The 14,708-nt window shown below is 34.4% G+C and overlaps 1 protein-coding gene across 1 annotated transcript; it reads left to right on the top strand.

Moving 5' to 3' along the window:
* Positions 1-339: 339 nt before the first annotated feature.
* Positions 340-13,743, top strand: LOC106059187 (uncharacterized). Its single transcript, XM_056012145.1, has 8 exons — positions 340-1,119; positions 4,736-5,201; positions 8,998-9,005; positions 9,535-9,601; positions 10,312-10,395; positions 10,712-10,845; positions 11,633-11,780; positions 11,934-13,743. The coding sequence occupies exons 1-8, from the start codon at positions 340-342 to the stop codon at positions 12,080-12,082; spliced, it is 1,836 nt and encodes a 611-aa protein (XP_055868120.1). The 3' UTR covers positions 12,083-13,743.
* The last annotated feature ends 965 nt before the right edge of the window (positions 13,744-14,708 follow it).

The following is a 14,708-nucleotide window of genomic DNA, read 5'->3' as shown; positions in this document are numbered from 1 at the left end:
TCATCATTTTAAAATAAATGGCCAGTATACGGGTTGAACCAACAACCTCCGCATGATCTGTAAAAGTAAAGTTCCTATTTATACTTTGCGATCTATAGGGTAGATGATGTAAAGTCTGAAAGGTGAACTTTTAAAGTGGTAGGTACGATTAAGAATATGAAAGTGTTAAGAATGTAATGAATGTTTATTATTGGTTTACAGAAAAAGGGCGTTATCCAGATTACTGATTAAGACTTCCTTCTACATTATTCCTGAGTTTTCTCAAAATGACCATGCAATAAAATACTAACAAATCTTCATTCTGAGAAGTTTACTTATTGTTCAAGTAATTTCTAAAGAATGAATCAGGAGGACGCTATCTCCAACGTGCACTTCAGAAATGCCGACAGATATTGCCATGACATAGCCAATGCTCCATGCACGTTACCGGGTCGTGTTGTCACTCGTCAGGACAGCTGTGCTCTTGATGTAAGTCTTGATCTTGGTGAAGACACGTGGCCAAGTGATTATAAGAAACTGGTTACAGAAAACTACCAAGAAAGACTGTCTCTAGGATTAACAGAAGCACGTCCAGAGACACAAAGACAAATTTCCAGTAACTTGATGTCTGAGAATGAAAACGTGTACAGCCCAATGACGGCTACAGATTCCTCCAAAAGAGATCGCTACGACAATCTGCAAGGACACGAAGAGATCAAAGAGGAAAACCTTATGAGAAAGTTTCATGAACAAACGTCTGTAGATGAAATACAAGAGATCTCTGACGCTCATTTGAAAGATTCTATATTTGAGAAGCTCAGTGAATTTTCTGAACGCTACAAACAACAGCAGCCAAAAACTACACACAGGAAAGAGCCATCCCGCTTTATAGACCAGACTCTTGTGTTGAATCGGAAGATTCGGCCCCATTTTGATGAACTACGATATATTCCTAACAAAGCTTTGAAAAGGTCGCGTGTGCAGAATGTCACGACTTATAGAAAATACTGGACAACAAAACTCATTATGGCAATACTGTTGTTTGGTCTGATCTGGTCCTCTGTGCGTTTACAAGGTCGAGTTGACCACCTGGAGAACACTGTACAGAGGCTGAGCGATGCTATTCAAAAATGTAGCCAGGTAAGTTACACATTCTTTTCTAATGATATGGGATGTGTGGCTGGCCACCTAAAACGGAGCCTCGGGCTTAAAACCCCAGCAGATAGGCCAATGGAAACCTCACAGTATATTTAAAATTATAAGTACTAGGAGACTTCTGTGACCGGTACATGAACCACGTGAAATTAATTGACTCAAAAAGAGAAAAGAAAAGTATCTTCCAAAATTTTTTCTCAATCTATTTTTTGTTACGTCCCTCCTCCCCAATGTAAAAAAGGTACAAACCCAGCGTTTGAGAATTTAAACAGTTCTGTGCTACCGAAAAGCGTTCAAAGTTTAGAGCATGTACGTCAGTAATTAAACAAACTGCAGAGCATGTACGTCAGTAATTAAGCAAACTGCAGAGCATGTACGTCAGTAATTAAACAAACTGCAGAGCATGTACGTCAGTAATTAAACAAACTGCAGAGCATGTACGTCAGTAATTAAACAAACTGCAGAGCATGTACGTCAGTAATTAAACAAACTGCAGAGCATGTACGTCAGTAATTAAACAAACTGCAGAGCATGTACGTCAGTAATTAAACAAACTGCAGAGCATGTACGTCAGTAATTAAACAAACTGCAGAGCATGTACGTGAGTAATTAAACAAACTGCAGAGCATGTACGTCAGTAATTAAACAAACTGCAGAGTTTACGCAAAATCTAAAGTTTTTCACAGATATGTCCGAACTTAGGTGTAAGGGACATTCCAGCCCTTTCCGCAGTGCTATTCGGTTTTGGAATTAATATCATTTTGATAGTGTCGTTAGGTATAATGAGACCCTAGTCTAAACTATAAGGTTGCCTGCTACAAAAAGTATCAAGTAGATAGTAGGCTTATTTCCTTACCAAGGCGCACAAACATCTTTCGCTAAATTTAAAATAAACGCCATTTGTTTCCTCTGCATATTTGATGCCATGTTTAGGTTGGTCTCACTCATTGTGTATTGGTTTTCTGAAATACTATTGAACATCTCATTGGTTAGTTTCAATCGTTTAGTTAATATTGTTTCCATGTCAAGAAAACTGGTTTTAGAAGGGGAGCTGAGGTGGCCTTATAGGATGGCGAGTAAGCTCCAGGCCCGCGACTTAAGGGGGCTCCGCGATGAAGAGAATATTTCGTCACTGTCAGCCTATGGTATAAATATTTGTGGTCTGATGTGGCACTCGCCCAAGGCCACGCGCACTGCTAAGATTTAAGGCCAACTAGGCAAACAGGACTCCCGTGAAAATTCCTTAGGGGTACGAGCTTTCCTATGGCACTGGGCGAGGTTGTCAAAGAGCTCTCACGAACATGTCAACAATTCACACGCCGTTCAGCAGGTGGCCTTTTCTATTTCGCGTGTCCTGAGCGTCCGACTAACATAGACATAAAATGATTCAGTACAACCAGGCCTGTGAAAGGTTCTTTTTTGCTGCTCTAGAGTTTCAAGAGCCTTTAGCTGAACTCTACTTGACAGTTTCGAATTGAAGAAAATTAATGGCCAACATCCACTTTCTCATCGCTCCCCTGCAGAGAAGTCTTACTTAGATAGATGTCAAGCATGTGTATAAATCATAAATGATCATCGTGTATGTCATTCGTGTAGCTAAGTCATTTTCAATAATTTAGATGGTACACGTGTACAAGTAGAATGGTATCTTAAATGTATCATGATATATGATGTACATAAAATGTAAACTTCACCACATGTATAGATGAGTTTCATGTCACGTTCTCATCTAAAGCCGCCATATTGAAGTTTTGAACTCATGAAAAATTGATTTAAGCTTTCCATTAGTACAATAGCCTTATCCATTAGCCAGATATCAGCCATATCTATTAGCCAGCTATAAGCCATATCCATTAGCCAGGTATCAGTCTTATCCATTAGTCAGATAATCAGGCATATCCATTATCTAGCTATCAGCCTTCATTAGCCCACTATTAGCCATATCTATTAGCCTGTTATCAGCTTTTTCCATTAGCAATCTATCAGTCACAACCATTAGCAAGCTTTCAGCCATATCCATTAACAAGCTATCTGCCATATTTATTAGCTAGATATCCATAAGCAAACCATCAGTCATATCCATTTAAAAGCTGTCAGCCATATTCATTAGCCAGCTATCAGCCATATCCATTAGCCATCTATCTAGCTATATTTATTAGCCAAAAAATCATCCATATCTAATAGTAAACTATCAGCTATAACTATAAGCAAGCTATAAGCCATATCCATTAACAACCTATTATCCATATCCATTAGTCAGCTATCAGCCATATCCATTATCCAGCTATCAGCCATATTTATTAGCCATTAGCAAACTATCAGCCATATCCATTATCCAGCTATCAGCCATATTTATTAGCAAACTATCAGCCTTAATCATTAGCTAGTTTTCAGCAATATCCATTAGCCATTAGCAAGCTATCAGTCACATCCATTAGCAAGCTAGCAGACAGACCCATTAAAAAGCTATCAGCCTTATCTATTAGCCAGCTATCAGCCATATCCATTAGCAAACCATCAGTCAAATCCATTTAAAAGCTATCAGCCATATCCAGTTATCCAGCTATCAGCCATATCCATTTAAAAGCTATCAGCCAAATCCATTTGCCAGCTATCTAGTTATATTCATTAACAAACAATCAATCATATCTATTAGCAAACTATCAGCTATATCTATAAGCAAGCCATATTCTTTAGCAAACAATAAGCCATATTTATTAGCAAGCTATTAGCCATACCCATTATCACGCTATCAGTCATATCCATTAGTCAGCTATCAGTCATATTTTTTTAGCCATTAGCAAACTATCATATCCATTGGCAAGTTATCAGCCATATTAATTAACAAACAATCAGCCATAAACATTAGCCAGCTATCAGCCATATGTATTAACCAATTATCATCCATTAGCAAACTATCAGCTATATCCATTTACAAGTTATCAGCCATATTCATTAGCAAACTATCAGCCATATTCATTAGCAAACTATCAGCCATATCCATTAGCAAGCTATCAGCCATATCCATTAGCAAGCTATCAGTCATATCCGTTAGAGAACTATTAGCTATATACATTAGCAAACCATCAGTCATATCAAATAGCCAGATATCAGCCATATTCATTAGCCAACTATCAGATCAGCCAAATCCATTAGGCATGTATCAGCCATATCCATTAGCCATTAGCAAACTATCAGCTATAACCATTAGCAAACTATCAACTATACCATTAGCAAGCTATATTCATTAGCAAATTATCAGCCACATCTATTAGCAAGCTATGAGCCATATCCATTAGCTAGCTATCAGACTTAAATGTTTTTATGTAAAACCTATAAAACATTTACAATTATACAGAAGCTTAATTTAAGCCATATCCATTAGAAAACTGTCAGCCATATACATTAGCAAGCTATCAGCACTATTAGCAATATCCATTAGCAGGCTATCAGACATAATTATTTTTATGTAAAAATAATAAAATGTTTACAATTATACAGAAGCTTAAAAAGTTTTTTTCTCCTAACTTATTATTCAAAGTGTATTGTCTCTAGATATAAGAAAAAAAAACAATGGTCACATATCGTTTTCTTGTCACAGACACAAGTACCATCCGATGGTAATGAAGTTCAGTTCTCAGTGAACCAAAATATCAAAGAACTGTCCACGTCAGAAAGTTTCGGGTTTATTGCCCCACTAGTGATTCATCGGGAAGATCCGGAGAATGACATGGAAGAATATGAAAAGACTTATTCAGCTTTGCCACTGACAATTAAACGGGAAAATACAAAAATCGACCTTGTACAGGGAAACGACCCAGCAGTTCTTTCTGATCACGTAGTTACGCCCGAGACATCAAGTGTACAACCTGAAGTTAAACAATACATCTCCGACTCCAATGTAGAAAACAATGAAGGCATAAATAGCTTTGAGCAACAGATAGGTCTAGCATCAAGTCAAGAGAAATCAATTATCTCTAATAATCGATTTCGAAGAAGTGCCAAATCAGAAGAAGAGCTAATCAAATTTTGTTTATCCCAAGTTTGTAAGAAGAAGAAAGAAAGAGGTAAAAAAATGTTTAATGTTATTTTATACATTATCAGTAGACAAATAGTCTTTTTAGCGGTCCAGTAAGGGGAAAAGCCGCTATTAGGTTTGTGCAAAATGTCCGTCACATTCAGATCTCGAAAACTAGAAGAGAAATAAAAAAAATATTTTACTATGCTATGAGGCTTCAAATGTTTAGGTGCTACGGCTGCTTTTGGTTTTCTGAAAGCAGACCGTTTAATTTATAAAATTAATTATGCAAGCGATTTTTTCATAAAAATACACCAATTCTAAAACAATGTAAGGGAGATAATGTTACAATATGTTAACAATGAAAGACATTTCTTGTATCTCTAAGTCAAATATATTTATAGAAAGTACAAGAAATGTTCACATCAAATATAAATATTACTTAATGGTGTTTTTTCGGGTCAACTAGCTGCTAAAATTAAAAGAAAAAATGTATGTTTCTTTAAAAAGACTAAGAATGCAATTTGTATGTAAATATCACGCACATTTTTGAAAATGGACTTTTTATGCATCGACTTTTGTGCAGTGGCGTGACAAGCAGGGGCAAGACATGGTACTTATCAGATTCCTCAAAATTTTTTTAATAATCAGATTTTATTAATTTTTTATTAGTGCCCCCATTAGAATAAAAGACGCTTATGTTTGTGCGTTTTGTCTGTCGGTCGGTCTGTCCGTCACGTTTAAATAAAAAACAGCAACTCTAAAAGCTATTCAAAATCTGCTTTTAATCTTTTATGTTCCATTCAAAACATCTCAATATGTATAATATATTGTTCCAGATGTTTTTGTGAAAAACAAATTAATGCCAACGTTGGCTCTTATAACTTATATTACATTTAATTTCCATGCTTAAACGTTGCAAAAACTCATGATCAATAATATGTTGTTCGGTTCGTTGCTCAATGAAAATCTCTATACTGACTATTAACTATAAAGTTGTTCCGGATATTGTTTTATAAAAAATAAATTATGTCAAATGATTGTTTGAAATCGCATAATTGTGTATATTATATTCTTTGACAATACGTCACTATAGTTTAATTATCGATATCAAATTGTTCCTTATTTTCATCTTATTGTACATTTAATTTTCTTGCTGAAACATAACAAAAGTTTTTTAATCGGTAAAGAATGTTCCGGATTTTGTTTGGAAAAAGAAAACGAATTTGTATTTTCTTCCAAATCGTCGCCAAAAATTTCTGAATTTTATATGAAAATCTCTCTTCTAATTAATAAAACAAATAATCTTCTCATTTACGTAAATAGATTTTTCGGATTTTTAATGAAAAATATTTTAACTCTATTTATGTAAAATCTCATTTCTCTCTTACAGTATATTTAATTTTTTAGCTAAAACGTTACAAATCTAATTGTCGTTAATATTATGTTTAAATTTTTAAGGAAAACAACTTCCAAACACTAAAGTATGGTATGAAAATCTCTCCACAAGGCTATGGTACATCTAATTTTCATACGAGACCATCCCAAAAATTGAATTAACGGTATTGGATTTCTCTGGAATCATTATACATACTTAAAACTATTGCGATGTTTCGGAAGAAAAATTAAAGGTTAATCAAATTTTCAATAGCTTTTAGTTTTTTTTTATATTAACATGACGGAAGACAGACTGACAGACACAGCACACAAAAAAATGCGGCTTTAATCCTCTTTAAGAAACTTCTATTAGAACTCATTGAACCCTCGTCAAATCTTTCGTGTTAATGACATTTTTTGCTACTAGCCCATTGTGACGTAATGGATTTTTTTTCCTTTGACGTCATATGAATGAATTATTTAAATGTAATGCTAAAAGAACTCACTCGGTGCAACAATGTATATGAACCCTCGACAACTTGCTCATATTGATGAAGACATTTTTAAGTCTAACTAGGCCGTGTGACGTAGTGGATTTTTTTTCTCTGACGTCATACCGTCATATGGAATGAATTCTACCCATGAAATGCTAAAACACCCCGGTATAGTAATGTTTATTAAACCTAGTTACCTGGCTCGTATTTTTAAAAAATATAATAGCTAGATTTAGATCTTATCTAAATTTAAAAAAAAAATAAGCTCTAGATTTTTTACAGTATATCTAGATTTTTAAAACTAGATCTAGATATATATTCTAATTTAAATCATTGTGGATTCTACTTTCTAGATCATGATAGATCATGATATCTGTTCTTTTCTTCTTTTTTTTTTCAATTACAAATCAATGCTGAAAATCTCTCATCCGTAGATGTCATGTCGTAATGTGTAATATATCTCTTTATCAATAATAGGCTATTGGTTTGTAACCATTTTGCTATTAAATTAACAGCAATGCCTGGTCGTGCAGTTAGCGTGCTGGACTGATTATCTCGACGGTCCCGGGTTCATACCCTGCTCGCTGCCATCCCACGTCGTCCAGCGGGAGGTTTGGACAAGGAAGTTAATTATCTTTAACTTTGAAGGAACAGCCGAAACATGTAAAACACTTTTTAACAACGGCAAATGAATCTTTGAAACATTATTACTTTTGACAATCAAAATAAAATCACGTCTTGAATAAGGTGGATCCGATAACTCAAACTCTCTTTGTAATCTTGTTGTTTTTTTACAATGAATACTAGAAGAGAGTTTATAGAACTAGGCATATTTGTGGAGCTCTTCGATTATAATGAATACACTTCCCAAATAGCAATAATTTCAAAAGTAAATCTATAAATGAAAAGACTGGCACAATTCTATCGAGCTATCCAAAGATACTATTAGTAAAACTAGGATGACCTGAAATGAAAAATGGGGGGATTAGTCCTAATTTCATTTGAGGTCGTTTAGAAATTTATATTGCTAATGTCTTTAATGTTGAGTTTTGCTGTAGACAAACTTGATGTATGTAATACTACATACATAGGCTTTTCTTTGAGTCTGAAGATTAATGAGAAATGTAATTTTTTCCGTGGATACGCAGCCCCAGCCGTGACCACATCCTAGGCAAGCATAATCATTGTCAGCCAGTGGTCGATTAAGATTTTCCTTTCGCCGTCTACGTCTGTCCTTGGCAGCGGATTTTCTTTAGATCTCAAAAGTGTATTCCGCGGTCTTTGTAAGTGACCTCCAGCTGTCTCGTTTTGAGTCCGTATGCAACCAGGTGTTCTCTTCTGACCATATGCATGATTGGTGCTTAGATAGAAGGGGGCCACAAATTGATGTAGACAAACTTGAGTTATATAATATTACATAGTCTCTGACCATATGCATGATGTGTGCTTGGGGGGGAGGTGGCCAAAGACAAATATGGTTTATAAAGTCTACAAATAATTTGTGTGTTCAAAGTTTTCTTCAGTTCTTGTTTGTCTATTTACCCGTTAATGACTAAGTCTGACGTAAAGGGACTGAATCCTTGACTCGGTGTGCATTACCAGGGTTGTCTCCTCATGTGGTTTCAGAGGAGAGGCCCTGTTATTACAAAATAAATTCAAAAACATTGAGTATGTTAGAATGGCACTCAAAAAAATTGTTTCTTTCAATATCTGATGAGAAGTTTCTTGTTTTCTCTCTGCCAGAACTACAAAGTACATTAATTCTACACCGTGACCCGCTAATGGCTCCATCAGAAAATCTTGGGGAGGATTGGTTTAGCCCCTACAATTTTCTTACTCTAATCTTCGGTCATCAAAAAAATTATAGTACTTTTCACTCATACTTTACACACACTGCTATATTGTACTGTTACTTTTATGGTGGTTTTGTCTAGATTATATTTGTTAGTAAAAACATTTCTTTTTTCTTTACAGCTTTAACAGTAAGTACGTTTTATTATTTATCTTTGTAGCGACTAGAGAAGAACATGAATACAAATAGTTCTTTTTCAAAATCACATTTTTTACACAGAAACGTTAAAACATATTTAAAAAAATGATTAAAAGATATGTGAAGACAAGCCAAAGCTTGAAGAGACTGGCGACTGATACATCTACACGAGAGAGACATGACATAAGCAAACAGATAGACTTAGAATTGAAAGATTGATGGATAGACAGAAAGACAAATAGATAGATAGATAGATAGATACATACATACATATATAGATAGATAGATAGATAGATAGATAGATAGATAGATAGATAGATAGATAGATAGATACATAGATAGATAGATAGATAGATAGATAGATAGATAGATAGATAGATAGATAGATAGATAGATAGATAGATAGATAGATAGATAGATAGATAGATGTAGATAGATAGATAGATAGATAGATAGATAGATAGATAGATAGATAGATAGATAGATAGATAGATAGATAGATAATTGTTCTCTCTTTCTAGTTACCAGCCCAACTGTTTATCGGAGACTTCTATCATGTCTATGACTATAAAAAAGATTTTACTAAACGTAAGTGTCCAGTACATTTTAGTTTTGTCAAATATTTGTCTCAAGTAAATGTGTCTCAAGTAAATGTGTCTCAAGTAAATGTGTCTCAAGTAAATGTGTCTCAAGTAAATGTGTCTCAAATAAATGTGTCTCAAGTAAATGTGTCTCAGGTAAATGTGTCTCAAGTAAATGTGTCTCAAGTAAATGTGTCTCACGTAAATTTGTCTCAAGTAAATGTGTCTCACGTAAATGTGTCTCACGTAAATTTGTATGGAATACATTTGTCTTCAATAAGTTTCTCTTTCAGCTGAATTTAGTCTAATTTAAATGATGTTTCATTGTACCTTTGCCAATATGTATTACGGCAACACTAAGTGAGACTATTTCACCATCCCCTCTCCATTAGTCTGTTGGACCGTTTGGGGCACCACACAAGATCTGTTGACCATCTTTCTTCATTCCTCATTGACATTTGCTTTTCTCTTTCTCTGCCTTGCCTCCTCTTCTTCATTCTGGTACTGCTCCCTCAAGGAAGGCCATTGCAAGCCCTAAGAACCATGGTCCATGTGATATGGACATGTAGAGTTTTCATTTGCGTTTTTGACAGTAGTTAGGAGGCCATCGTGATCGTGGGGTCCAATCGCTGTACGAGAAATGTCTTTAGACTATTTTTGAGAATATCTGTCTTGCACTAGATTTAACATTTATATTGCTTATCTCTGTGTCGTCAGAATTTCGGGATTGTTTTGTCGATACAAGTTTACCAACCAAACCTTATGTCTGTAAAGAAGCAACAGTGCTATACCCACATCAAGGTCAGTTCAAATCCAAGTCTAGACTATATACGAGTCTTGAAACTAGTATTGTAGTCATGTAAAGTTTCTTAAATTTGTGTTCAAAATTAATTTGCTTTAATTTTCATTTTACAAAGAAAAAAATGTTTGCCAAAAATTTGATTATTATAATGTATAGATTCATCTCAATTTTTGTTTACTTTTGTTTTTGAGACAGAAGAACTAAACGTGAACAACTAGTTAATTATAACCAGGTTTATCTTTGGTGACAGAATTCTTATTATGCTTATTAGCGATATTTTACTACTTTTTATCATGCGATCATTTACATCCTTAGACTCATCCCTGGGATTCTACAGACCTGTCAAAGAACAGAAGAAGAAAGCGTGTGACCAACTTCTAGAGCTAGTAGATTTTAAATCTGGAAATTTTAGAGTCCGAGTTCCAGGCATATATGCTCTCAATGTGAATGTAAGGGAATGAGATCACGAAAGAAAGAAAGACAGACAGACAGACAGACAGACAGATAGATAGATAGATAGATATATATATAGAGAGAAAGAGATAGATAGATAGATAGATAGATAGATAGATAGATAGATAGATAGATAGATAGATAGACAGACAGACAGACAGATAGATAGATATATATAGAGAGAAAGAGATAGATAGATAGATAGATAGATAGATAGATAGATAGATAGATAGATAGATAGATAGATAGATAGATAGATAGATAGATAGATAGATAGATAGATAGATAGATAGATAGATAGATAGAAAGTGTTAAGAAAGATAGTGTTTAGACGTAGGATTGAACAAAAGAAAATAACTCACCGATTCTCATGTTGCTGGTATCTCTCTGTTTGCAACTACATTGTATCAATACTCCCGGTAAAAAGAGATAATGTCACAATCTCCAAATTTAAATTGACACATCCCGATTCACTAACACAGAGAAAACAATCCACAATCCTTAGTCGAGAAATCCAAAAATCATTTCTTAACACATTTACACACTAGTTCAGGTCATTTACCTTGGACAGCAGAAAGAAAAAATCAACCTACTTTGCACGTGGAAAAATGGTTAGTCAGGGAGGAACAGGGTAACAACAATAGATAGATAGATAGATAGATAGATAGATAGATAGATAGATAGATAGATAGATAGATAGATAGATAGATAGATAGATTGATAGATAGATTGATAGATAGATTGATAGATCTCATTATCGCAACATTCTATACATCTTATCAGATAACGATGGTCCTAGAAAAGCATACAAACCACTCCGTGGCTCTGTTTCTGAATGGTCATGCCATGCTCGCGTGTCCTAATGGAGGTTTTAGATGTCCCAGGACAAATGAACCTGGATCTTTCAAGTACCGAATCTGTAATATGCACGGTAAGTAAACGTCAAGACATGGAGATCATTTATTAGTCAAGATTTAATTAAATAGCTATACATTATACAGACTTTCTCGTGTGTTGTTACAGCATTTGTATAACAAGTGTTGGTAATGATAATTGCACATTTCTATTTAATACAATCCCACAGGTATATTTGAATTGTTGGAGAATGATCATCTACAGATTCGAACCCTTGAAGATAACACTGTAATCCGTATTGAGAACCATCGACAGTCCCAGTTTAAAGCTATCCTTCTCCACCAAATGTCTGAGACCAGCAGAAAGAAAAAATGTTAATAAAAACATATTGAAGTGTTAATAACAACATATTGAAGTGTTAATAACAACATATTGAAGTATTAATAACAACATATTGAAGTGTTAATAACAACATACTGAAGCTTCTATGCTGACGTTTTAGAATTGATTCACTTTTTCAACAAGAACTTGTTGGTTTGAGCCTGTTCTGTTTTTTTAAACTTTTTTAGAGAAAAAAGTTAATGTATAACATTTATTCAACAATAGTAAGAAAAAAATGAGTTGATAAAGGTTGACAATGTTTTTTGTTGCTTTTTTAATGTTTTTGTAATGGCTCCAGAGTCGGACTTTCAGTTTTCCTAATTATTTTTTTTATTATTTGAGCAATTAGTTTCTATTGTTAATTAAGCTCAATTGAAGGAGTAATGTCAAGTTCGGCGCTGAAAAAATAAACATATAACATGCCTGCACGAACTCTGTAACTCTGCTAATCTGCTGTCAACATGTCCGTTTTGTCTCCAAAATGTTTGCATTCTAACGTGGCGTTTAGTCCGTGTTCAGTTGAAGCTTCCGTGAAGTGAATTAACTGAAGGGATAACAACATCAACGTAAAGACTGAAAGTGTCCTGTTGACTTGTAGTTCACGTTTCCAGATTATTCTGTTTACAACTAGTCCAATTTGTTACACTGTTTTGTTTCTTTTCATTGTTTACCTCAAAAGGATTTAGTGATCTTCTAGTGTGTGCACATTTGTTTTTCTATTCTAAGAATCAGACTTATTTTTTCGTGATCATTTGATCAATTTATATCCCGGTAGAGAGCGCTTTCAAAAATATACATATATATCTGTGTTGAGTTATTTCCCACCCACTTTTCTAAATACCTACTGCTTCCATTCCCTGCTACATATTCGCATGGTCATTTTTGTTTTGTTTTGCATACACTTCTTGATATAAATACATTTGACTTCCATAAATAACTGTCCTGGCGTTAGTTCAAGACAGGGGAAAATTTAATAAGTAGATTAATTTCCTCTTCTTCTAATTGTTCTCATAAAAGTTGAGTCTATAAATCTTGGAACTCTATGGAAGCTTGTCTCCATCTGCCTGTCTGAACAAACTTCTGTCTGAGAAAGATCCAAACAGATATCAATGATTTATTACATCCCTATTACTGATTGCTCATATCCCAAAACGCTCGAATTAGAAGCGAGGCCAATGTCTGAGCACATCAGGGAAACTCTGTACCACACCAGTCATTGAACCGTTTTCTTTGAGAAACGGTGTGTGGACAGTGACATGTTTGTTGGGGCTTTCTTTCATCCCCATCCAGTGCAATGGACTCGGGCTCTCACATGAGCTCTAAGAAAACATTCTTGATTATACTGATTTCACGGACCAAAAGTTGTTTGTTTAATTTTACTTGAATGTAGATCATGTAAATATGAAACCACGTTGATGTATAAACAGTAGCCAGATTTTAAATATATTGCTTGCTTTTTAAAACTTCTTTGTATAGTATTAATGCGATATCACTAGTGACTGTAATTATTTTTTTCAAACTGGTTCAGTCACAGCTCGGTATTGTCTATAGTAAACAGACAATACGCGTGAAATGACTGTGTTTTAGGTCACGCGTGTTGCAATTATTTATTATTACTTTATTAAAGGCGTGATAACAATAAAATGAATTTAAATTGATACACTTTTAAATAGTATCCTTTTTTTTTGTTTGTTTTGTTTTAGTATGTTTTGGTTTCATTGTGTTCTGGGACTCTATTTCTTTAATAGCTTTAATATCTTCAACATATTTTTATTGTTTAAAAACAGATCCTGATAACTTTAACTTTTAAAATTATTTGTGTTTGCTTGGTACACTTATCGAACAGAATCAAACGCAAGTCTTAAAGCAATGTTTCGCTCTGAAGTTCAATCAGAAGACCAAATCAGCTGAATAGAGTCCTGTACTCTGAAACCTCGAAGGCCTACATTTAAACTCAAGTGTATACACACAGAATACACAGGCGACAGAGACTATACGTTGAATGACTGTATCCGACAAGAGTGTGTGTGCTTTAATAGAATGACATAAGACTTATAAATAGATCGCAATCAGTGATTTAGCCAGAGATTTTCTGAGAAAATGAACACCAATGTGTTTGTGCCTACATCTAGAGCTAAAGATACTAAAAAAAAAGGAGGAAGTACATTTTTGAGGTGCTTTAATTATAAGCAGCTGGAATTATTCATATTTATTTATGCATTAATAAAGATTGTGATTAAAACTTCTTCTTTTAGCCAGTTTTTGTAGTAAATTAGGGTGTATTTTTTAAAAAATTCTTCTGTATTACCGAATACTGGCTTGTTAAAGTAATTATGGCTCTCTTCAGTCAGTCAGCGACAAGTGGAAATTGTCATGTAAAGATTGCGATATTTTTGTGTTTCCTAAAAGCTTTCTGAGTTTTAAAAAACTTTTATTTAGAGCCGACAGCTCCACTGAGTGGAACACCTGTTTCAAAACGGGAGGGGGGACAGCATTTCAAAAACAACCTTTTCATTAAACTGACTTGCCATTGAAGCGTGTACCGGAAGTGGAGTAATTTCCAATGTTTCGGAAGTATGACCATCCTAAAGAAAAATTCTTATACAAGTTTTATCCTGCCATA

Source organism: Biomphalaria glabrata, chromosome 15 (assembly GCF_947242115.1).
Source record: "Biomphalaria glabrata chromosome 15, xgBioGlab47.1, whole genome shotgun sequence".
In the NCBI taxonomy this organism is placed as follows: Eukaryota; Metazoa; Mollusca; class Gastropoda; family Planorbidae; genus Biomphalaria; species Biomphalaria glabrata.
Note: the sequence above shows the minus strand (reverse complement) of the source record. Positions and strands in the feature narration are given on the sequence as shown.